This window comes from Zeus faber, assembly GCF_960531495.2.
Source record: "Zeus faber genome assembly, chromosome: 1".
Lineage (NCBI taxonomy): Eukaryota > Metazoa > Chordata > Actinopteri > Zeiformes > Zeidae > Zeus > Zeus faber.
The window spans coordinates 39,413,652-39,438,931 of record NC_137193.1 but is presented as its reverse complement, the minus strand read 5'-3'; the positions used below and the strand labels follow the sequence as shown (position 1 = coordinate 39,438,931).

At 43.1% G+C, this 25,280-nt stretch overlaps 2 protein-coding genes across 2 annotated transcripts in view; both read left to right on the top strand.

Moving 5' to 3' along the window:
• Nucleotides 1-2,527, top strand: part of ralgps2 (Ral GEF with PH domain and SH3 binding motif 2) — a gene marked incomplete at its 3' end in the record, with an annotated part of 110,117 nt that extends 107,590 nt beyond the window's left edge. Inside the window, exons 20-21 of the mRNA XM_080017555.1 lie at nt 2,170-2,261; nt 2,498-2,527. Of these exons, the coding sequence (XP_079873681.1) occupies nt 2,170-2,261; nt 2,498-2,527 (122 nt within the window). The remainder of the gene's footprint in view (nt 1-2,169; nt 2,262-2,497) is intronic.
• Nucleotides 2,528-12,350: 9,823 nt separating this feature from the next.
• Nucleotides 12,351-24,872, top strand: fam20b (FAM20B glycosaminoglycan xylosylkinase). The gene is made up of 9 exons (XM_080006686.1): nt 12,351-12,501; nt 14,581-14,914; nt 15,557-15,804; nt 17,521-17,607; nt 17,720-17,829; nt 19,867-20,038; nt 22,433-22,624; nt 23,153-23,212; nt 23,544-24,872. Exons 2-9 carry the CDS (start codon nt 14,786-14,788, stop codon nt 23,773-23,775), a joined length of 1,230 nt encoding a protein of 409 aa, XP_079862812.1. The 5' UTR covers nt 12,351-12,501; nt 14,581-14,785; the 3' UTR covers nt 23,776-24,872.
• The last annotated feature ends 408 nt before the right edge of the window (nt 24,873-25,280 follow it).

Here is a 25,280-nt window from a genome sequence, read left to right as displayed (position 1 = left end):
GCGAATAACAGAGACAAAATGATCAAAACAGTCGTTATTGTACATTTTCTCATGGTTCTTACCTCTTGTATTATATTAGATAATGTTGAAGTTTAACTATTAAAATGGACCTATTATGCTGTGGCAGTTTAGCCTCCCACACGCCACCCGAGTGGCTTTTGGGTTTTCCGACACAGAGACAAGGCACACCACTTTATTGTAGCAAGGGGGCTAGGTGGAACCAAGACCTGGACAGCATGTCATGACAAGGCTCCTCTCGCGTGTGTGTGTGTGTGTGTGTGTGTGTGTGTGTGTGTGTGTGTGTGTGTGTGTGTGTGTGTGTGTGTGTGTGTGTGTGTGTGTGTGTGTGTGTGTGTGTGTGTGTGTGTGTGTGTGTGTGTGTGTGTGTGTGTCTGTGTCTGTGTCTGTGTGTGTCTAGTTGATTATTCTAATGAGCAACAGGTGTACAGCCACACTGATCCTGGGCCCAGTCACCAAGACCCAAGACAGGTGTGGCTGCTCAAACCACACCACCCCCACACTACGCTTTTCCTTATTTCCTGTCATATCGTTACAATGTCTGATGTTCATATTAGACGTGGTCAAAGTGTCAAATATTGAGTATTCGCTGTGAGCAAAACACTCAGACTTCTGAACGCACTGTTTTCAAAGGGTTTTTTTCGACTCTTGGCGCGAGCTGACTTCAGGTCGTGACGAATTTCTTTATGTGGTCATCTGCTCTATCCGATCCATTGGGCGTTATTTCAAACAAAACCAATAAAAGTAGTGGGTTTTTATTGTAGATGTATTTATTTATTTTATTTTCCAACGTTTACATGAAACAAAAAATCCCCCAGTGAGTCCTGGTGCACCGTGCTGCGATGTCTGTCTCCCCTACAAGCCTGGAGCCCAGGAACCAAAGTCGGAACTAACTTTTAAATGAGGCCTTGCTTATTTCTTGCATCAAATTTGTTCAGAAACAGATTTTAGTGTACTGATGAGGTGAAATCAGTGAAAGTGTACCGGGTAAATTAAATGGAGCCCTGAGTAAACCCCAAACCCCATTGGCTCACAGAACCTAGAACTTGTGCTCAAACCCCATTGGCTCAGAACTAGGGGCTTAGCTGCTTATGCACACATATAGAGGCATGTCACAATGGCTAGAATGCATTATCTGAGTGGTATTTTCCGGAAAAAAGTTGAAAAACATGTTTTTGGGGACCTCAGTGATGTATATTAACATGTGTTAAAAGGAGCATAATAGGTCCCCTTTAATCGTTTTGCTGAAACGATTAAAGGGGGGGACCCCTGGAGCCTCTGGAAGGACTCCTAGAGGACCCAGACCCCAGGTTGAGAACCACTGCTCCAGTAGAACAGTCTGTCATCCAGTTCTCTCCATAAAGTAGGTCCAGTGGTGTTACCGCTGCATGTAACCTCCTTTCCTGCCACAGATTACAACCAAGGGAGGTCCGCTACAATGCCCTCTATTCCAGTGTGAAAGCCAACAGTGTTATTCATTTGTTATGATAATGTTTCCCACTCGGCTTCCACTGCATGCTGGCCATCCTGTGAGGGGGATCCCTCCATTTGTGTTCCCCTCCCTGATTGTTATTCAGAATTTTTCCTAAATATTATGGGATGTCGTCGATTTATATGTGAAATGTGGGCTTGTAAAGCCTTTGGAGACTGTAGTGGTTTCCTTTCTGGCTGAAAAACATTGTAGTTCTTTTTAACTTGGCAGGAGGCTGATGTCAAAACATCTACATCTGCTTATATGAGTTTGATTTTCCTTAAAAATCATCAAATGGTTTGATCTCCATGACTATGGTGGAAAGGATTCAGTGATGAGCAGTTTGTAATTTGTGGATTTACGACCCGACATTGCTGTCGTAATATCTGGCCTCCTTTTACTGGTTTCACTGTTTTTTACTCACACACACACACACACACACACACACACACACACACACACACACACACACACACACACACACACACACACACACGTCCTGCAGTATTTTACACTTTTCCTCACTCCCATGTGGTCTGTGAAATTGATTTGCTTTCGACTGTTCTGAGCGAGGTGGAGGTCTAAGTGGAATTAGCCGTGGTGGGGATTATGGCAGAAGGAAAATTGTTCCCAGAAATCATTTTTTTCCTCTGACGCTCTTTTGTCGACCCCTTTTCCAGGCAACACCTACAAGTACCAGGCGGGAAACAAAAACAACGCTTCCGTGTGGTTTAAACACCTGAGTGCTGCCTGCCAGAGCAACAGGCAACCGGTATGGACACACACACACACACACACACACACACACACACACACACACACACACACACACACACACACGGTGGAACGCCAATGGACTGGACTGCATGTTTGGTCATGGCGTCAATTAAACCCCCACTGATACATACATCATGGTCAAACATAAGACTTATGACTCAAAATATAGACCTGTTATATGTTGGGGGCTTCTGAACCATGATAACATATCAGATACCCCTCCCCCGCCAGGTGCCAGCCAATCTGATGTCATTTGAGTGAATGACGGAGGAGAGCGGGACCGACCGAGGGGTGAGGAATCGGTATGAAGAGGAGGTCGAGTTTAGATTTGGTGTGAAGAGGAGGATGAGGAAGAGGAGGAGTTAAGACTCAGTGTTGGGAGCCGTCACTGCCATGAGCCCCCCCGGGCCCCCCCACCCCACGGCCTCGCCACAGTCTCACCTGCCACCCACTGCCTTAACCACAGAACCCTGTGCGTCTGCGTTCATGTGCACGAGTCTGAATGGAAGCCACTGATTGGACTGCATTGACTACTGATCGAGGATCTGCACCACTACCGAAGCCGCTTTGAGTCCGTTCTCCTCAGACTGCCCCCTGGTGGCAGGATTATTATTATGATTAATGATATTATTATTATTATTATTATTATTATTATTATTATTATTGGCATCCTCTCCATGTTGTCATAGGAAGTTTCCACTTCCAAAGAGAGCTGGATGCTTTGTTTCTTCACACACACACACACACACACACACACACACACACACACACACACACACACACACACACTCTTGAGGTTGGCGGAGGAAAAGCATTATTTAAACTTGATTCACTCTTTCACAGACTAAGTCTGTTCTTTCACGTACTTTGATTTGGAACGACAGGTTTTACTCCAGCTTTCTAGAATCACACACACTATTCTGTACTTTCACACACACACAGAGACACACTCTGGCCTGTGTGAATGCAGCATTATTATCGTAAGGGCTTTGATTCTCAATTGATTCCAGCAGAAATAACTCTTACCCTTCTTGAATGTGTCTATTTTATTACAGAATTCTTACTTCTCCTAGATACTCGGTGTGTGTGTGTGTGTGTGTGTGTGTGTGTGTGTGTGTGTGTGTGTGTGTGTGTGTGTGTGTGTGTGTGTGTGTGTGTGTGTGTGTGTGTGTGTGTGTGTGTGTGTGTGTGTGTGCGTGTGTGCGTGCGCGCGCGCGTGTGTGTGCGCGTGTGTTTTGCAACTGCATTGCGGGGGGTGGAAGAAAATCTTTAATGTCTGCTCGGTCGCAGCAGTCTTCCGTCTTTGTTAAGGTACGATAATAATTCCAGTACCTAATCGGAGCTTATTTTTTTCGTGATTATGTAAACATGCTTATACATTTTTTTTTTTTTTAAACATAAAACTGTCCTTTCTGTGTTTTCCAGAGTGCTGTCGCTCGCTCTCTTTTTCTCTCTCTCTCTCTCTGCTTTTGCCTAAATAGATGCTTAACTGTCTAACACCCAGTCCCCCCCAATACACACACACACACACACACACACACACACGTTGACTAAACACGAAAGACTAAGACTTGAAAGCTGTGAAGAGACGACAGGAGAGGAACAGTCAGAACTTGTCTCCTCGTCCCTCGGTGGCTTTGGTCCGGAGCCACGTTGGAACCGTTTTAAATCCCCTTTGTCGTTTTGATGTTTAGCGTCGCTACATTTTGTTTCCTCTTGTTTTGGTTTGAGGCGGTTGCAGTATTACGACGTGGTTGAAGGCGTCAACACGTCCCTTCGTCTGTTACATTTTTATGTTTGAGTTTTTCGTTTTTCTCCTTTTTTTTTTTGTACCTTTTGTTATTTTAGTTGTTTGAATTTTATTTTTTTTGCTAACCCCCTCCAATGGTTTGAAATGCTCATCTAGAAGGGTTCTAACCTCTTTTTATGAATTACTTTGAGCCCCTTGGTTACAACCTATGCCAAGCGGCATCGCTGTCATCCTTTATGATCCTCAGACCCTGGGAAACGCAGGACGGACGTTTTTGTATCTACCAGCGTTAGAAACAAAGCGAAGAACAAAAGCATCTCACAGGTAAAGAGGATGACGGCGGGTTGTCGCTGAGCCATCTCCGTTGTTAAATCAACTGTTTACATTGTATGTTTACACGATCCTTTGCCCTAAAATCACAAATCAGCATTCGTCTTCAGCGAGTCGAATCAGTGAGTCCTCACTCTTATTCCTCTGATCAATTACGCAAACCGTTTAAACGACCCTGTGACATCTAGTCGCTCGACACCAATGAAATGTTGACACTTCAGACTAAGACGAACCGGCTTGTGACCTGCTGGCCTCCGGAGGTGTTATTTTTAATTTTCTGTCTTTAGTTTCCGGGCGGTTCAGATATTTTGTCAGAGGCAGCTTTGTGTGGATGTCGTTCTCCTCTTCAGCGAGATCATGGTGGATCAACCTGTGGATGGAGAGAGTTGGCAGTTTGGCCAACGAAAAGAGGGAGCGCTGCAGCGTTGTGAACTTTGCTTCTGTTTAACACGGATATTTAAAGCGCTTGTCAGCTGCTACCGCTAGCATCAGTGTGGCTGCCAGTTCACACTAGAGCGCCATGCCAGCATTTTGGTTTTTTTTTTGTCTTTTTTTTTAAGGTTCAAGTGTGAAGTCTCTTGAAAAGGTAAAAGTGTGAAAATGAAAGAAGCTTGATGTGGATTGTAGCAGGTGAGAACCAAGAGGCAAAGAGTTTCACTAGTCCCAAGTTGCTAAAACCCCAAATCTCTCAATGGCTGAAATGTGTGGCTTTTGAGGACAGTACGATTGGAAGGTTTTGAATTTACTGTGTAAATCCAGAGCGACCTTCATCCTGAAGATGTTGAACAGCTTCCCAAGAACGGGTGCTTTTGTAAACCAAGTTCCAACAGCATACTCACTCCAGGACAACTGGTAGTAACAAGCATGGCCGAGCGATAAAGAGGTTTCTTTAGAGAATAGTTGGGTCAGGAGGCCATGGGCTGCGGAGAGAGCGAGAGACAAGAGCAATAGAGAAGAGAGGTGGACGGAGAGAGAGTGTTGATCCGTGCACAGCCACCAGAGCGGTGTGGCATCGCTCCAGCTCGTTGATACGCTAGTAGAGACCCGTTTGAACTGCAATTATGTCCAATGAGCGAGATCCCAAAACGCTGAAGCTCTGCCAGTTTGGCAGCGTTCTATTAGGCATCATCTAAATAAGCATCATCCAGTTGTAAACACTAGTGCTGCGCAGAGGAAGCTCGGGGCAGATTACAGCGAATGCAATCTTAAAAAGCCAAATGGCTTCACCTGATAAGTGGCAAATCTGTCTGGTTCAGCCTCATCTCACGTCGAACCCCGCCATTTAAAATCCACTTCATCTGTTGGCTTTTAATTTAGTGTCGACTGGAGTCAAAGAGTAATGGATTGGATGTGACTAGTTGGTTACTAACTACCATAACTAACCACAGCTCCTTTCTGATCCAGAAGTCCCACTATAACTAAGTACGTTTTGGTGTGCTTTTCTTTATTGTAACATGGTGTTTACATGGTTTTCCTTCTGTTCTATGAACATTGTGAAGTTAAAATAATTGAAATCTATGCTGTGAAAGTTTCCACTGATCTTGCCCTGGATTTGTCATGGGATGGGGTGATTTTACGGGCGAGTCTGTGTCGTTACCTACTGTACGCTGCAGGTTGGGGCGCTAACCTCCACTATCACAATGTGATTGCTCAAGGGAGATCAGCACCTTAAGAAGGCCCTGGTCACCCAGACGGAGGTCAGGTTATTTTTGGCAGCAGTGATGGTTGACAAGCCACCCAAAATCAGTCTATCCCCGCTTCAAAAACAAGCACCAAATTACAAAACCACCAAAACCTTGTGGTAGTTCTAACTTCTGGTAGTTTACTTTGCTTTGACTTCAGCTCTGTGGAAACACAGAACCAGTTCTAAATGAAGAATCCATACGGTCAGATTTTGTCATTTGCAAATGTTTGGCAGTTCACATCAAGTCACAAGACCAGACTTCCGCCAGAGGGGGTTGCTAGCTCGTAAGGATGCAATGCGTTTTTTCTGTTCTAGGTTTGGGTTGAGAAATGAAACCAGTGTGAACTGGTGAAATGTCTTGTCTTTTTCCCTCCATCCCTCTACGTTGGACAGTTGTCATTTAACGATGTGTTCAGGATGTAACCGAGCTCTGTTTTAAGGTGTTTTGACCTTTGACCTTCACCCTAGTGCAGCTCTGTGTGTGAATGTGTGTCCTTGTCTGCGCACCTCGTGACCAGGGCGAGCACCATGACCTCTGACCTGAGCGATGTGCTCCCAGGCACAAAGACTGAACCAATAAACACTCTGCCCTTTTTTTTACTCCATTTATCTGCATCCCACTCGTTTTTTTAACTTAAAGTTGGATATTGTGTGATTTTCCATTTGAGTGAGTATGACCAGCACTGGAATGTACCAACAGCATTATTCACTGATGAGTAACACCCGTTCCTGACTGCCAGCGATTGTGAGCGACAAAAAAGTATTAAAATGAGTTAGTTTCAATGAGCCTGTCTTGACCTGCCACCGAGCCCTGGGAAATCGCTCGCTGTGTCTATTTACCAACTTTACGTATCAGGACAGCTTTCCGAGAGGTTTCGCCGCCAATTCGCTCGCCCAATCTCAGTGCGGAGCGGGTGTATAGCCCCTTTCCCACTCGCACAGAAAGGGGTAAATCTACCGGCAATGTTCCGTAATGGGGTCATGTGGGAATGGGAGCCGGTGACGATGTTTCGTAAAAGTTGTTTCGTAAATTTCCCCACTCTCGAATTAGTGTCATTTCCGGCAAATTGCCGAAACGACTGTAAATTCAAGTGTGTGGAATGAAAGCAGTTACATTTGCGTAAAGTAGAGGTGGAACTGAATCCAACTGAAGCACGAGGGGGTTTCATCGATTTCATATAAATATTAAAAAAACATTTGGGTAAAAAAGCGAGTCCGATCAGCACCGTGGCGCACGGCTGCAAAGACGAGAAGCTGTAAAATGTGCAGTCTCTACAGAAATAGGGCTTTTAAATTCTTAAATTGTATTGTTTTGCTTCCTAAAAATGCCACTCCGACACTAGACGTGTCTTTTACAGTTAGGGGTGCTGTGCGCCTGTGTGGTGGCATCGGGCACGGAGCTTGAGCGAGCCGACAGGGAGAACGGGAGGAGAACGTTCATTCTCCAGAGGCAGAGAATGTAGGACTGGTTTAAAATGATCACACAGATTTAATATATTTTGGGTTGAGGGATATTGCGTCTGGACAACGGGGGCTCTGTCCTCTCTCAGTCAGCGGAGGGAGGAGTCTGCGGCCCAGGGAGACGGGGAGCAAAGCGCTGGTCTAAAATCCGATTCTGTTGCCTCGTCTCGCGGAATATTCTACACCTCTCGCGTGAGCGTGACGTAACGTATCAGAACGGTCATTATGTGGGAACAGACTCCATAGGGAACTTCCCCGTGAAGGAGGCCAATATGGGAATGATTACCTACTGCCTCTGCCGGATATTTTTTATGCAGCAATGTTACCGATTCCATGTGGGAAAGGGGCTTATGTGTGCAGAGTGCTCCCTCTTAACACTTAAGTGCAAATATGAATACTGAAATTTGCAAACACGATAATATCAAGATGAATGATTTTGAAGACACTATTTTAAAGTAATTTATACCCCTTTCCCACTGCACCAAAAACCCGGTAACACCCGTGAACATCCGGCGTTTGTCACCAGTTGGAAAGGAAAAACCCGGGTCTCAGTCCCAGTTCAAATTACCCTGCAATAGACCTGGGTTTTAATCGGCTCCACCTCCGATCGGTTCTGATGTGAACAGGACACCCGGAGTGACATGCAAATTTTGGCCACTTTTCCTGAGTAATGCGACGCACGTCGAAGTTCCGGACGTTGGCGTATAAATTACCTATTTTTCAGTGGGTTTACTCGCATAAAAGAATTACAATAAAATAAAACGGGTATACACACTGATAATGTTGTAAAAACGGTATTAGTGTTTTTTTCCCCCCTGCTTTGTTTTAATGAAATCAGAGTTACAAAATTAAGGCATGAAAGATGCTTTATCTGCACATTATACACAACCGCGCTTCCAGACTGTATGGGCATCACTTATAGAATAAGAAGAACAATTCAAATAAGATGGCTGCCATATTTTTTTAAATCAATTTTAATGAACATAAAATTGTTGATCATGTGCTTTGAAATTGTAGATTTTTTTTAATTTTAATTTCAATTTGCCCAATTGAAATTACTATTTGAATAACGTTACATATATGTTACATATGTTTTCTATAAATTTTCTATCCATGAAAAAATCTTGTATGGAGTGCAAAATTAGGCTTGACAAAAAGGTGCACGGTTCTCCGCTGTGCTCCCCACGGTGCGATCCCCACACTCACATGTCATGGTCCAATGCAAGGCAAGTCAATAACTTCCGATTTTGATTTTGGATTCTAAATGAGATATGAAATGCTGGAATGGTAGACGGATATTCCTGTGTATTTCTGCGCCAGCGTCCAGAATTTCAAGGCGCGTCGCATCAGGCAGTGGCCAAAATTAGCGGGTCGACCCGGGTGTTCTGTTCACATCAGAGCCGAATTAAAAACCGGGGTCTATTGTTTTGCATATCTCAGTCAATATGGGAAAAACATAGTTTCATTCAAACAATATAATGAATTCCCCAATATCTCAAACCCATCTACTTTGAGTCATATCACCTCCAGTTTCTGGTATAATATCTAAATGTTTTTCTGTGCCATATTGTTTCATCAAACGCAGTTAGGGTTAGAGAGGTAATATATAGAGTATTTATGTTTATCTTTTCATTTATGGCGCCTATGGTGTCCGATTACAACGAGATAACATTTGGAACAACATTACAGGTCCCACAACTTCCCACAAAACTATATTAAAGTACTTTAAAGTACATTAAGCTACATGAATTCGATTCAAAAACACATTAAAGTACATTAAACGACATTCAACTACATTAAATACATTAAAGTATATTACAGTGCATTAAAGTACTTTAAGCTACATTTGTACTTTAAAGTACATTAAACTTCATTAAAGTACATTAAACGACATTCAACTACATTAAAGTAAATTAAATACATTAAATGACATTAAAGTACATGAAACTACATGAAATATATATTATACAAAATGAATGTACATTACGCTACATTGAACACATTAAATTCACAAAGTATATTAAAGTAATGTAAATACATTAAACGACATTAAAGTACATGAAAATACATAAAAGAACAAAGTACATTGAAATACTTAAAAGTGCATTAAGCTACACGAAACTACATTCAAGTACAGTACAGTACATTAAAGTACTTTTCAAGATTCAAGATTCAAGATTCAAGATTTTTATTTGTCACATACATATACATACTTCCATACATATATGCAGTGAAATGTAATGCAACGCACCCGGTGATAGCACACAAGAAGTCCTAGGAAAAAGTACTAAAATAAAATAAAATAAAAAGTAGAAAATTACTTTCTAATAGACCGACTAACTGACTCCTAAAACGTAATACAGTAAGTGGAATACTTATAGAATAAGATAAAAAATATATAGAATAAAATACAATAAAAAATAAATTGAAATAAAATGGAATAGGTTGAAGGAATATGGCTACTTTAAGCTACATTAAAGTACATTCAACTACATTAAAGTTCATTAAACGACATTAAAGTACATTAAACTACATTTCAGGATGTTAAATACATTAAACGACATTAAATATTAAAGTACATTGCAGAACATTAATGTACATTACGGAACATTAAAGTACATTACGGAACATTCAATGACATTTAAGTAGATTAAAGTACATTCAACTACTTCAACTACGTTAAAGTGCATTCAACGACATAAAACTACATTTAAGTCCATTAAAAGTTCCGTTCCTACAACCAGGTCGTCAAGCAAATTGGGTGGTAAGCGAGGAGCCGTGTAATTTCACGGTAAGGGAGAGTGGCCATTGCTAAAGGTTAGTGTAGTGAATACTGACAGACTGCGGGAACGAGACTGAGATGAAATGTATACACTGAATATAGTGTGTATAGTATATACAGTGTGTATGTATAGTGTATAAAGGGTGGTGCGCGATGAGATACTTGATGCTGAGACGCCGTGGTATTGTACGCAGGGTACAATACAGACTGGTCAGAGAGCTGGTCCTCAAGTCCAGCGGGGCGTTAGACAGGTAGGTTGTTAAGTGAGGAGTACCTGTACATTAAAGTACAATCAATAAACTACATTCAAATACATTGATGCACATTTATGTACATTAAAGTACATGAAACTATATTAAAGTACTTTGAAGTACATTCAACTACATGAAAGTACTTTAAACTGCAATCAATTGCATAAAGTACTTTAAACTACAATCAATTGCATAAACTACATTAAAATACATTGAAGTACATTTAAGTACATTAAAATACATTAAATTATAAAGTACTTTAAAGTACATTAAATGACAAAACGACATAAAACTACTTTAAAGTACAATAAACGACATTAAAGTACTTAAAAGTACATTATACTAAGTTAAAGTACATAAACTACATTAAAATACGTTAAAGTACATTGAACGACATTAAGGTACATTAAAGTACATGAAATGACATAAAAATCGACATGACAGCACATTAAACTACATTAAAATAAATGAAACTACATGAAACGACATTTAAGTACATTAAACGACATAAAGCTACATTAAAGTACATACAATTACATAAACTACATTTAAGTTCATTGAAGTACATAAAATTACATAAACTACATTAAAGTACATACAATTACATAAACTACATTTAAGTTCATTGAAGTACATAAAATTACATAAACTACATTAAAGTTCATTAAAGTACATAAAAATACATTAAAGTACTTTAAACGACTTAAAGTGCAATAAACTACATTAAAGTACATAAAAGTACATTCAACTACATTCAAGCACATTGAACTACAATAAAGTACCTTTAAGTGCGTTCAACTCCATTAAAGTCCATTGAAGTACTTTAAAGTACATCCACCCCTTCAGTCTCCATGAGGCTGTTCTCCGCCCGCGGTGCAGACGCGCCCCCTGGAGGACACACGGGGCATTACAGCACCAGGAAGCAAAGACGACGACGACGACGACGACGACGACGGGCGGTTCGGCTCTTACTGAGAGAATCGTTCCTCGGCGAGTGACTAAAAAAACAGTCGTTCCAGTTCCTTACGGGGAGCAGGGAGGACCTGAAGGTGAACGAGAGAAGAGTCGACGCGGCTCTGAACTGCGAATGCAATCCTCACAAGAATGATTTCATTCCGTCACGATGATTTGTCCTGGGAAAGCTTCAGCTAAGTCATGTCATTCATTATGTCATTCACATGCCACTTTAATTCACATGCCACTTTAATTCACATGCCACTTTAATGCACATATCTGTATATACATAGGCATGTTCCCTCTATCTATTCCATTTTATTTCATTTTATTTTTATTGTATTTTATTCTATATATTTTTATCTTATTCTATAAGTATTCAACTTACTGTATTACGTTTTAGGAGTCAGTTTGTCGGCCTATTAGAAAGGAATTTTCTACTTTTATTTCTTTTTTTCCTAGGACATATTGTGTGCTATCACCGGGTGCGTTGCATTACATTTCACTGCATATATGTATGAAAGTATGTATATGTATGTGACAAATAAAAATCTTGAATCTTGAATCATTTATAAAAATAAAAATAAAAATTTTGACAGAGAAATGCGTGTATCACAAAAATAATTTACTTCTGTCAACATTATTTATTTTGGCGGATTGTTAAGTATAAATCAGTCATATTCAATATGAACAACGGGCGCATGTGTTTTTTTCTTTTTGTGTGTTGTGTTGCTGTCATTGTTTGTCCTCCCGTAATGAAGAGAAGCTCTCTCGTCGGAGTGGCTCCCGAGTCACTTTGAACATTTCGTTCCCGACGAACGCGTCGCTCGCGGGTCCCGTGTCACTCACTCCACGCCAGGCCGAGACGGAAGAGGAGGAAGGAGCCGCGGACGGGGATGAACAAGCGCGGAGCGCCGACCGGCCTGGACTCGCGGCGATCAGCCCCGTCCCAGCTTCCATAACCGACTCGTGCGACGGACATTTGAAGTTCGTCCCTCGGGTTGAAGCCCGGGACTCGGTCCGGTAAGTGCGCTCCCCCTGCCGCTGCCCCGGCGGCGGCTAGCCGCTCAGAGAGCTCTGACCCGGGGCTTTCAGTCCGTGCTTCTCTCCCCCTGCGCTGAACCCAGCGCGAATGTCGGTGTTGGGGATGGTTCGGTAACACCGAAACCACCCGACGAAGGCGGGAATGACCCGAGAACAGTCCCACGCACACGGGGCTCCCGGCGGCCCCGGGCAGGCTAGCAGCCCTAGCCGCCGGAGAGGGAGGCTGATGAAAGGCTGATTGTGGAGCGGGCTGCCTGCGTGGACAGAGGCTGCTCCACCGAGCTGGGCTGCGGATCCACGCTGCTGCTGCGGGGCGGGGGGGGGGACGCGACGCGACGCGACGCGACGCTGCCGGATTCGAGTCGAGTCACACTTTATTTATAAAGCGCATTTCATACCAGGGCAACACAACTCACTGGATTAATGGAGACCTGGGGGGGGTGGTCTGATCGATGTTGTGATTGAGGTTGGGCCAGTTGACGCTCATATCGCCACATGGAGCTAAATGTTTGTTTAGATCTTTGGTGCTGGCAAAAATAGTGAATTCAGTTATTAAGTTTAAGATAGTACTTTATTCAGCTGGGAATTGAAATACACACGTGAGTGTAAACATGCGGAATAAAAAAAAGAACTTGTAAACACCTCAGTAAAGATAGTGTGGTTATTTTCAGTGAAATGCACAGTTGAATGAAATGTCAAATGCAAACTGTGGATCCCAGAAAAATATTCTAGAGAAAATATGTATTTTGTCAGAGAAATGCAAAGTGTCAGTCGCAGAAATAATTTAGTGGCGATTTCGAATGTAAAAGTGCAAGTCAGTCACATTCAATATCAATTATGCCGAATGCCTTAGGCTTGAATTTAGTTCTGTTATTATTTTCACTTGGTGAAAAGTATTTTAGAAATGATTCCGGAGTCATTTTAAACATTTGTAGAAATATAAAATAAAGCTATGCGCATTGTAGTATTTGGTAATGTAAATAACAATGACAGCCTTGACTGTGTTTATTATGGAGGTGTGACAACATGATCCTTTATTTAACCAGGGTGGACACATTGACATTGAATTGCATTTATATTGGAGCAGGTCACCAATTTTGTAGGTTATTTAGTGCAGTGGTTCTCAACGTCTGGTCTGGTCTCTCAGGAGGCTCCATGGGAGGTCCCCAGAAAGATTATTCTTAGTTAAAACTTATCACAGTTACTCACAGTTATCTCATTATTTTTGTTGTTTTACAAGAATTTAACACCATAACAGAATGCACGACAGCGACTGTTTTGATCCTAGTTTCACTGTCATCTCCCTAACTAGAGTAAATTCTGATAATACGTATTGCTCTGATTGGGGTCATACACTAAATTGAATTAAGTGGGGACTGGGGCCCAGGTTCCTCGATGTGATAAAGGTTGGTGTTTACCTCTGTCTATAATCTGTAATTGTGTCTGAATGATGTGATTTAATGTTTTGTATTTTTGGATTGATGTTGAGGTCCAAGTTGGAATTTAGTGTTCAACACTCTGATCTGCTAACCTCTGGGATGTTTTTTTTTTTGTTTTTGTTTTTTTTTTAAATGTATTTAAGCCACAATCAATCGTGATCAAGCAATGTGGTTGTTTTTTAATAACTTTTGGTCCAGAACAGGACGGACCAGCTGCTTGGGCTGTGGATGGTTCAACATGTTTGTGGCCTTTGTTGGAGGAATACTGCTCCATCTTTCGTTGTAGCTGCTGTCCAATCTTGAATCCCGTAGTTGGCCACATTATTCATTTCTGTGTGTTTTTTCAAACAAGGTTAAAGGGTTCAGCGCCTCTGAATGTAGATTGAACCACTGGCATTTCACAACCAGAATGTAACCTGCTCCACTTGCTTTCTAGTGACAGGCGGCCTCCACCGCCTCCCGGCCAGCACATCTGCTCTTCCAAAGCATGGTACCAAGACTCTGACTCGGTCTCTCTCTCTCTCTCTCTCTCTCTCTCTCTCTCTCTCTCTCTCTCTCTCTCTCTCTCTCTCTCTCTCTCTCTCTCTCTCTCTCTCTCGCTCTCTTGTCTCCATCCCAGCCATCGCACGTCTCCTCCTAAAAACAGCCCCTGACCCTCTCCTGGGTCGGGTCCTACCATCACCCCAGTTTGAGGCCACTACCCGGTGCTTCAGCGGCGGGTGAGGCCGTCTGGCGGCGGCCATGCGCCAGGGGTGAGGAGAGCCGCTGTCCGGGGACGTGTGCGGGGGTGCAGGGGTGAGGGCTCGGCGCCGCTTCCTACTGAGATGAAGCTGAAACAGCGCGTGGTGGTGCTGTGCGCCGTCCTGCTGCTGCTGGGCCTGGCCAAGATCTTCCTGCTTGACGGTGGCGAGGGCTCTGCCTCCAGCCGCAGAGACCTCCGGGCGTTCCGCAAGGTCAGAGGGTAGCGGGTGCTGGGACCCAATGGGAGCAGTCTGAACCTGACCCAGTGGAACCAGGGAAACTAGTTTCTGTCACAGTAGTTGGCCAAAGACCGGCAAGCATCATGGGTTGGGGGATCCGCCGGGCCAGGGTTCCGCTACGGCCCAGCAATCATTACCATACACTGTTGACAATAACGGTTTCCAGATTTGGGCTTTTGCTATTGTCAACCATCGTAATAATAATAATAATCGACTTTATAATAAATGTATGATGAGTTTATTATGAGTGATAATGCGCCTACATATAACATATTTTTCAATATTACAAGACTGACAAGAAAGGGGAAACAAATTAATGAATGTAAATTCAAAATTATTATTATTATTTTAACAGTTTGTCTGGTTTTAAGGTCAATAAGACACTCACCAATATCTTGACTGAAGTCGAACTTGGGTGGGGGGGGGCAGACTGCACTGGATGGTTGACAATGGCCCAAATCTGGTTGCCCCCGGGCAAGTGGGCAACCGTTAATGTCGATCCCTGACTCGAAAAGTTTCCACCCGTTCTGAAGCAGGTTCAGACCATGTTTCTCATTTCTCTCTCTCTCATATCCGGTCAATGTGTCGGCATAAGTCAAAGTGTTTGTGTTGCAGATGGAAGCCGGCCTGTCACTGTCTCGCGGGGCCCGTCTCTCCCACACCCTGCAGTCTCCGTGGGAGATCGCGGGCCAGTGGGTGGGTCCCCGGGAGGTGTACCCCGAGGACACGCCCGAGCTGGCAGCTGTGCTGACAGCACTGAGCGCGGCCCGCGTGGAGAGGGCCGATGTGGGCTACAAAGGCACGCAGCTCAAGGCCCTGCTGGTGCTGGACGGGGGCCAGAAGGTGGTCTTCAAACCAAAGAGGTACGGGGTCTGGGGCTGGAGCCGTGAGGGGGGGTTGGACCACTGAGGGCGTAGGCCAGAGGGGGTTGATCTCTGGGGTCCAGGGGCCACATCCAGGCCCGTGAGACAATTTGATGCGGCCCGCAAATTAATTTTAAAATCACAATCACAGAATAAAGTAGAATAACGATTTTTTTTTCCTCATATTATTGTGCATAGAATCTTATTTGTATAATGAAGTTCAAGTTCAAGAGATTATTTGTCACATACATATACATACGGTCATACATATATGCAGTGAAATGTCAAATTTTTATATATTTGCCATTTCTGTTTTGTATTTTTCAGCTATTTGTGTATATTTCTTTTATTTATTTTTTAGTATACATTAATTTTTTTTTCAGACTCAAGCTTTTTACAAATGCTAATTGTCTGCAGAAACGCATTAATCCTGACCATGACAAATTCCTTGTACATGTAAATACACCTGGCCAAAAAACCCTCATTCTGATTAGGTCATTCGCGAACGGTGCAAAAGGGTAGTTTGAAGTTTGAGACAGCTGGACAGGCTTGTGGACATTTCTCTGCTTTCTGAGCCATGTTGACCAAAGCTGACTTGTATCTTGGCTCCTCCAAAGAATCCTGGCCTTGGAGGCGGGGAGATTTAATTCCTTTTATTTAAATACATATTTGAAGCAGCACTGTGTAAGACTCTCTCGTCTGGCTGTTCACACATTGAATAAATGAAGAAAATTGAATTATGATAAATAAGTGTTCTATGTTTATTATGAACTATCTCATAATAAACTAGCTCACTCTCTCCAAAATAAATCCAAGTACCAAACTTCAGGTTTGCCTCCTAGGCTGCAGGGAGATAAGGTGTTCAATATATTCAAAGTTCTGTGTAAATATCAGCGAAGCTCACACAGCGCTGCTTTAAATAACATTTTGTTGGAGCAATTGTGAGGAGCAGAAAGGACGGCACCAAACTTCTAAAATGCCTTCTATTATATTGGCTCAAAGGAACAACATGAAAAAGGTTTTAATATTTAATAACACTTTAATTATACAACCAAATTGAAAGTTTGGCGTCTTGTCTTCATCATGGAGTGGAACCCTGAGTGGAAGCATACGTTTTTTTGTTTTTTTTAATTTAGTTCAATTCAACTCACAGAACCATCACTGCTATGTTGAGCTCTGTTAAAGCGATTCAGGAATCAAAGAAATGGAATCCATACTTTTGAATAAATGTCTCCACTGATTTGTTTTATGTTCTAAAAGGAAAAAATAAAATATAGGCCTCATAGACACCAAAGGATTTTCGATTCCCAGACAAATTTTTTAAATCCTAAGAGAATCAGAAGGAAACCTCTTGTCCTAATGGTCGTTGGGAGGCAGATCTTTGGTTTGAGATGTTCAGAAACTGTTGGTTGGTTTGATTTCATCTGAAGCTCCTCCAGTGGTGGGCGGGGGGCTTTAAATATGTGATGCTGTCTTTAGAAAGTCTTCTGGTGGATCACTACCATCTCTCTTTTCTGTTTTTCTGAATATATTTCTCCTCGCCTGATCGGGACGTTCACCCCACAGTAGTAAAGTTTCTTGAAGCTCACACCAGACCAGCGTTTTCATTCATGCACTTAACTCACTGTGCAGCTTCCAGTTTGCGTCTCACCGCACCCTTATTCAGATATGAGATCTTATCTCATCTTATTCGAACTATTTGAACTCATCAAACAGGTACAGCAGGGACTACGTGGTGGACGGAGAGCCGTACGCCGGCTACGACCGACACAACGCTGAGGTGGCGGCTTTTCACCTCGACAGGTACAGCAGCGTCGGTTCAGTCCCTCACTCTGTCCCTCACTCTGTCCCTTACTCTGTCCCGTCTGCAACATTCTTATTCTTAACATTATTATTTCTTTGTTCATCGCTGCAGGATCTTGGGCTTCAGGAGAGCGCCCCTGGTGGTGGGGAGGTTTGTCAACCTGCGCACAGAGATCAAACCTGTGGCGACCGACCAGCTGCTTGGCACCTTCCTCACCCATGGTGAGTGCTGGTCATTCACACTTAGGGGTGAACTGAGTGAGTTCACTCACCTTGAGTTTCGCAAAGTTGATATCAAGTGTCCTTGCGTCCTAAAATGCATCCCCTGGAATTATTTTATGCAACGCAAGCTCAAGTTGCAGTACCAAGCATCACCGCGAGGGGGCACTATAGCAAGAAAACAACAGGAACGTGTCAGAGCCTTGTCCGCCCAGAAAGGAGTTGAGAGGCTCGTGCTGGTATTAGTTTGCTCTGGGTGTGACCCGCCTGCGTGATAAGATCTGAAAAACTGCAGCGGCTTAAAAAAAACAGGTTTAATTAAGTCAATAGAGAAGTGGAGCACGTTGAAAATGCAAGAGTGTCATAATAACCCCCAATTCTCATCTAGGGCGTCACGTTGACGCTTCAGATACGTTGCCATTCACACCGGCTCCGTCAGGCGCGCAACTACACATTGGGTGCCTGGTGTCATGCTGCGAGGCTCCTAGACCCCTTGTGTTTTTTACGCCTGGGCTCTTTTTCCAGGCGGCACGCCTTAACTAGAATGTGAATTCCCATAGAGGCCCATTCAAAAGATGTATGTGTTGAAAATATTGAATTACCAAGCCTGGTGTTCATCAACCACGTATATAAAATCGTTGAACGTTGCCGTCCTAATGCGGATTACTGAGTTAAATTAACAAACTCGTACAGTTTCCCCCACAACAAATTAAACCTCTATGTAAAGAAAATATTATCATTCCAGCAGGAAAACAAATATCACACCCAGGAATATACTTTATATTTGACTTCATACTTGGGAAGTAGTTTTATAAACTTTATTGGTCCTGCGTCCTGTACCTGTCGGCAACACGGAGGACAGTGATCATGAAGGGAAAATATGTGTCCTTGCTGCTTGGAGTCACTACGTGTGGGCTCTAGTCAAACTGACTTGTCAAGAAATAGATTTTTCAAGTAGAGAAATCTGTCAGTTTATTTACAAGGTGTTATTTATTACGTCCAGGAACTGTAGCGAGCGTCTGCCACCGTGTCGGCGTGGCTCAAGGGAGGGTCTCTCCTCCGTGTTGACTTTCCCTTTTTATTCCCACATCCGCTCTCTCTCCGTTCCGCTGACGCTCCCTCAGCAGATAACGTCGGATACAAGATAAATCCGTCCTGTCGGCAGTTTGCTGTCCGTCTCTGTATCTGTGGGAAACCGAGATAAACCCAAATAAAACCGCTAAAAATAGATCGATGGGAGCAGCTGGAAGATTTTCACAAAAAAAGTAAAAGTGAAAAGTGCATTCATTCTGTTATCAATATTGAGTTTTGGAGCGGTTTTTATTTTCATTTCATTTCATTTACTGTCTCTCCTTCCTCTTGAACTCACCCTCCTTTATCTCTCCTTCCTCTCCCTCTCGTCCCTTCTCCCCCTCCATCCCTCACCTTCTCTCCCTCTCTCCCCCTCCCCCACCTTGCTTCCTCCCCCCTCCTTCTCTCTCTCCATCTCCTCCTCCCCCCTCTCCTTCTCAATTCTTTCCCTCCCTCCCTCCTTCTCCTTCTCTGCCCCCCCATCCCTCTTCCCCACTCCCTCATCTCTCTCCCTCCCCCTCCTTCTCCTTCTCTCCCCCTCCCTTACTCCGTCTCTCTCGCCGCCCCTCCCCCTCCCACACCTTGCTCCCTCTACCTCCCTCTCTCTCCCCCTCCCGCGCCTTGCTTCCTCTACCTCCCTCTCTCTCCCCCTCCCGCGCCTTGCTTCCTCTACCTCCCTCTCTCTCCCCCTCCCTCACCTTGCTCCCTCTACCTCCCTCTCTCTCCCCCTCCCGCGCCTTGCTTCCTCTACCTCCCTCTCTCTTTCCGCCACTCCCTCCCCTACCCTCCTTCCCCCTCTCCCTTCGTGCTCTCCCTCCTCCTTTTCCCCATCTCCCCCTCCCTCCCTCACCTTCGCTCCCTTCCTACCTCCCCTCCCCCTCTCCCTCCCTCCCTCCCTCATCTTCACTCTCTCCATCTCCCTCTCCTACACCTTCTCTCCCTCTCCACACCCCCCCCCTCTCCCTCCAGGTAATAACTCCTGTTTCTATGGGAAGTGTTACTACTGCAGGGAGAGTGAGCCGGCCTGTGCGGAAGCTGATCTGATGGAAGGCTCCGTGACGCTGTGGCTCCCGGACGTTTGGCCCCTGCAGAAGCACCGCCACCCCTGGGGCCGCACGTACCGGGAGGGCAAGCTGGCCAGGTGGGTGGAGGAAGTACCCCGAGATTCTACTGAAGTAAAAGTACTAATACCCTGAAGCAGAATGACTCTAGTAAAAGTGAAAGTGCCACATTGACATATCCCGTGCCCTGATACAACAGAGTCTATAATAGTTCGTAAAGTACTACTGTAGGTGTTTTTCTGCACATGATGCTCATGCAGATCCTCATTATAATTAAATAGTAGAGGTGATGTCATAGTCATTTACAAGGATATGGAGCTGCTGGACCACGGATGAGTATTTTGATGGATCCATGCCTTGACTTCTTTTAAGTAACGTGTGAGAAATGTAGTAGAGTAAAAATTACTTTGAATCACAATTTTCTTTAAAAAAAAAAAAAAAAAAAAAAAGACAAAACTAAAAGGACAATAGTTCTTTTGAATAGTCCTTATTCAAATTGTTTGATTGAAGGGAAAAAAATCGAAACTAAATAAAATGCAATTAACAATTAACGGTAGAAATGTTGCCAGTACCTAGAAACAAGAGCAAAAATATCCAGTTGTAGAATGTATTTGTGGCAAAAACAAATGGTCTTAAACGTCACCACAACCAGTGTGAAATACGTGTTGAAAGTGTTCAATAAAGTTTGCAGACGCACAGTGTTTCAAACGGGGGTTTACTTCTGAATGTTGAGCAGAGCTGCGCTTCAGTGTTCCAAGCAGGTTGTCTGCTGCAAAGCATGCTGGGAATGGTCGGTTTGTTTCTGACCCCGGCTGCATCAAAAGTTTGATTTGCACAGACCGTATTTTCATCAATAGCTGAGATATAGAGCTCAGCAGTGAGTTTCCGGAAGTGAAAACCCCATTCATATTCTGAATCAAGGTTTTGATAATTAGCCATATTGTAGTAACCATCCAAGGTAGACTTAGCACGAGCTATGAGGTTGTGAAACGATGGTATATGCGCCTGTAGAAGCCACAAGCCTGAATGATATCAACCTTGTTTCGAGGATGTTTTGTTCGCAATGTCATGGAAAAGTGTAACAGCGACGTCTCTGATTGATGGAGCTCACTGTTACCATGGAAATGTTTACCGCACCGGCGAACATCACTGTCGGCAGTGAGTTACGGCTACCACTGAACTGAAACACTGAGTACACACAATATAATATAACAATGACAAAGGTTAAATTCAAGAAGAAGCACGCAAAACTTGTTACGTTGGAAGTTGTTAGAAAGCTATCATTCGCAATGGTTTATGGGATGAGTAGATCCTTCACTCTTAAAAATAAAAAAATGTACACAGTCTTGTACCTTTTTTCCATTTTCCCAATTTAATAAAAAAAATTGCACCAGTCACAATGTTTTATTTTTATTTTTTATTAGCAAACCTTTATTTTGCTAGGTAAATTCCATTGAGATTACAAGTCACTTTTTCGAGGGAGCCCTGGCCAAGATAGCACCAATACAGTGTTTCTAACAACATACACGCAATCATTAAAAACACATACAACAAAACATAGTAGCAACGGTCACAATTCATCTGGTAGTTGCTTGGCTTGGTTCCAGGCTTATAACTCCTTGTATAAGGATTTTCTGAAACATCAATGGAGTGAATGAATGGGAAATTCATTCAAGTGAATTACACATTCACTTCAAAAAATTTGGCGGTTACTGTTGAGCTCTATAAAGGGGACAGGCTTAAAACATTTTTTGAAATAACGAAATAGAATATCCCATAACATAGTAATTATTGCAAAGCGTCAAGTCAAAATGTCACTATTTTACAATAATTATTTTAAACAAACTATTCCACTGCTCAATCAGAAATGAATGTAAAACAGCTTGGCCCTTTTAATATAATAATCATTTCAGCACAATATCATGCAGTTTGAGAAAACAGTTTCTTCCAGATTTTAAGGTGGCTTTAATGTATTTCCTCATGAATTGCATCAAAATGTTGTGTATCCTCCTTTCCGCTGCATTGTGTTTGAGTGGAGCTTGGGTAGGTGTGCCCGCTGGTGGACAGAGCTGGTTATCACAACAATAAACCTGACTAATCACAGTTCATATTTTTTAATGAGAAGTATTGTTATGGTGTGTGTGTGTGTGTGTGTGTGTGTGTGTGTGTGTGTGTGTGTGTGTGTGTGTGTGTGTGTGTGTGTGTGTGTGTGTGTGTGTGTGTGTGTGTGTGTGTGTGTGTGTGTGGAATGTTATAATATGCACACTAACTTATCAGTATATATATAAAATTGAGACAAAATATAGGAATATACCCAGTGGAATTTACAATGAAATATGAACTGATGTCAAAAGAATTCCCCAGTATCTGTATTTTTTTTTTCATGTATTTTGTCTGTATCAGTGCACGTCCTGATATCTCTCCAATATTACAACAAAAAGTAAAATATGAACAATATTATTAACATTTTGCAGGTGGGAGTATGATGAGAGCTACTGCGAGGCGGTGAAGAAGATGCCTCCGTACGATGCCGGCCCGCGGCTGCTGGACGTCATCGACACGGCCGTGTTTGACTATCTGATCGGGAACGCCGACCGCCATCACTACGAGAGTTTCCAGGACGACGGCGGAGCCAGCATGCTCATCCTGCTGGACAACGCCAAGAGGTGCAGACACACACACACACACACACACACACACACACATCTTATTTTCCACCAGTCAGTCCTAGTGCTCAGGTGAAGGTCATGGGTCATGCTGTCAAAATACAATCAATTCTGCACTGAAGCATTAAGAATCATAACCTTACATTACATAACAGCTTTGTTTGATACCTGGTTTAGTATGTTATCCCTTCATCAAAAACTATATTTAAAGGTTTGTAGACTAGCTGTCTTGCCCTTTTTATAAATTGAATAAAGGATTTATTAATTTTACTTTGAGTCTTGCTGCTTGCCAACAATGCATGCTGAACTGAAGCAATGACTTTCTAATAGATAAATAAGATAACAAAGTCCTATGAGATCAAATTCATCCTAATTTAAAAGGAGAGAGAGCTTTTTGCTTTATTCTGACCTAGTTTGTTTACTACCTTCCTACCCTCTCAAGTGATCAGCGAACTTATCATAGGTCTTTGTCCAGATATTGATGAAAACATATGATGATGTGACTGTCATGTTTTTATTTTCCTGTAGCTTCGGGAACGCTGCTCTGGACGAGCGCAGCATCCTGGCACCGCTCTACCAGTGCTGCATGTACGTCTTCAGTTCTACACTTTCTGTAAAATGATGTTCCATCCTCAAAAAAAAAACAAGATCCTTCTAAATTGTTTTATTATAAATTACAAATCAAATTATGAAATCATAAATTAAATGTTTGTTTAATTATAACAATATATTAATTCATCTATAATAAAAGATGAATTTGGTTTAAAATTGACTGTGTACCAATTTTAAATTTGAGAGTATTTAGTGTGTTTTAGTCATTTGAAGTTTCCTTTACTATTTACAATCAATCTGTCTCCTTGTCTCCCTGCCTCTCTCTCTCTCTCTCTCCCCTCAATCTCTCTCCCTCTCTCCCCCTCAGGATCCGTGTCTCCACCTGGAACAGGCTGAACCTGTTGAGCGGCGGCACTCTGAGCTCAGCCATGCGGCAGGCGCTGACCTTTGACCCCATCCAGCCGGTCCTGGCTGAGCCCCACCTGGCGGCGCTGGACCGGCGCCTGGCGGGCGTCATGTCAACCGTGAAGCAGTGCATTGAGACGCAGGGGGCCGACAACACCCTGATAGAGGACAGGGTGAACCTGCCTCACCCGTAGCGAGGCGAGATGTGAAGCCAGAGGTTTAAGATATGAGATAAGACTTTAATAATAAGGAAAACTGGGACGTTCAGACAGCGACCAAAAGGGAGAATATCTCCAGTGCCATACAGAGAGAGAACCACATCAAACGTTTCGGATGTTAAAGGATAACCGGGGTATTTCTTAACCTAAACCTGTTTTTTTCATCATTGGTCGTCGAGTTGATCTTTTAAGGAATCTTTTTAAAGCGGTTAAAAACTTGAGTACTGGATCAATTTAAATGATTCTGACACTTATCACTCTAGTTTTTACTCACTCCTAATGATCGGAAAAAGTAAGGTTTAGCTTTAAAGATGTACCAGAGTTTTACTTTCACGGAGAAGCCAGTTTATTTTCACATGGATGGGCGTGCGACGCCTCGTTTGTCTGGGATCTTCAATGAACGTTCCAGGGGAGGATGTGGGATGGAATGACGCTGACCTTGTTTCAGATCCGTATCTCACACCGGTACCGGTTCCACACCTTTCTTCCCTCGTTCCTTCACTTGGGACCAGATGCTGTTGGGGTTCTGGCCATTCGGTCTCTTTTCCCTCAGGATGGTTGTGGTCGCAGGAGGACAACGGAGTGACACGCTGCCATGTGCCAAAAAGCCCCCCCCCCCACACACACAGGATATACACATCTCCCTCTGGGGGAGAATAAACAGACAGAGCTCAGAGTTCCCCCCCCCCCCCAAGAGAAAGACAGCGGCTGCTATGCGACGATCGGCCATTTAGTTTTCTTTTTTACTGAACTGTGAATGTGTTTTTTCTGTCTCGACTCCTGATTCCTGACTGAATGAAATATACAGACCTTTATTTTGAAATGGCACTTTTTTTGTCGTCTACTGAACTGGGAGAAAAGAGAGCCTGTGACCGGCCCAGCGCAGACACATTAAACACGTGTTAAATAGCATCAAGGACCCAGCATCGAGGATACATTTCCAGAATTATAATATTAAGGGGTGTGTGCGTGTGTGCGTGCGTGCGTGCGTGTGCGCGAGGAAGGAGGCCATACTGTACATCATGTGAAAATGCTACTGATATTAAAGGTGTTCGAACTGAGGCGTCAGATGTACGAGGACATTTTCAACAATAAATTATGATCTATTTAAACATGTCTGTGCTTGTGCACATTCTCAATGCGGACAACTAAGCGTACACGTGCATTTGTGCAATGTGTGCTATGCTTCCGGTTCTGTTTGACTGGTTGAGAACAAAAGGAAACTGACCCCTAGCGATTTCTGCGAGAATTCAATGTTAGGACTTTTAATTTGGGACCTGGAGTGTGTAAAGGAAGGCTCTTACTTTGAAATGTGATGGTAAGTGTCCAGGACTCCAGTCAAGGGTGTTTTCACATACAGTATAAGATACGGGTCCCTTTTAAACGAACCAAACTAAGTCCTCTGAGTGTACCAACTAAAAAAAAAAAAAAAAAAAAAGGACTGTTCTCTTTGCTTTCACACTGGCAGTTGGACTAAAAGG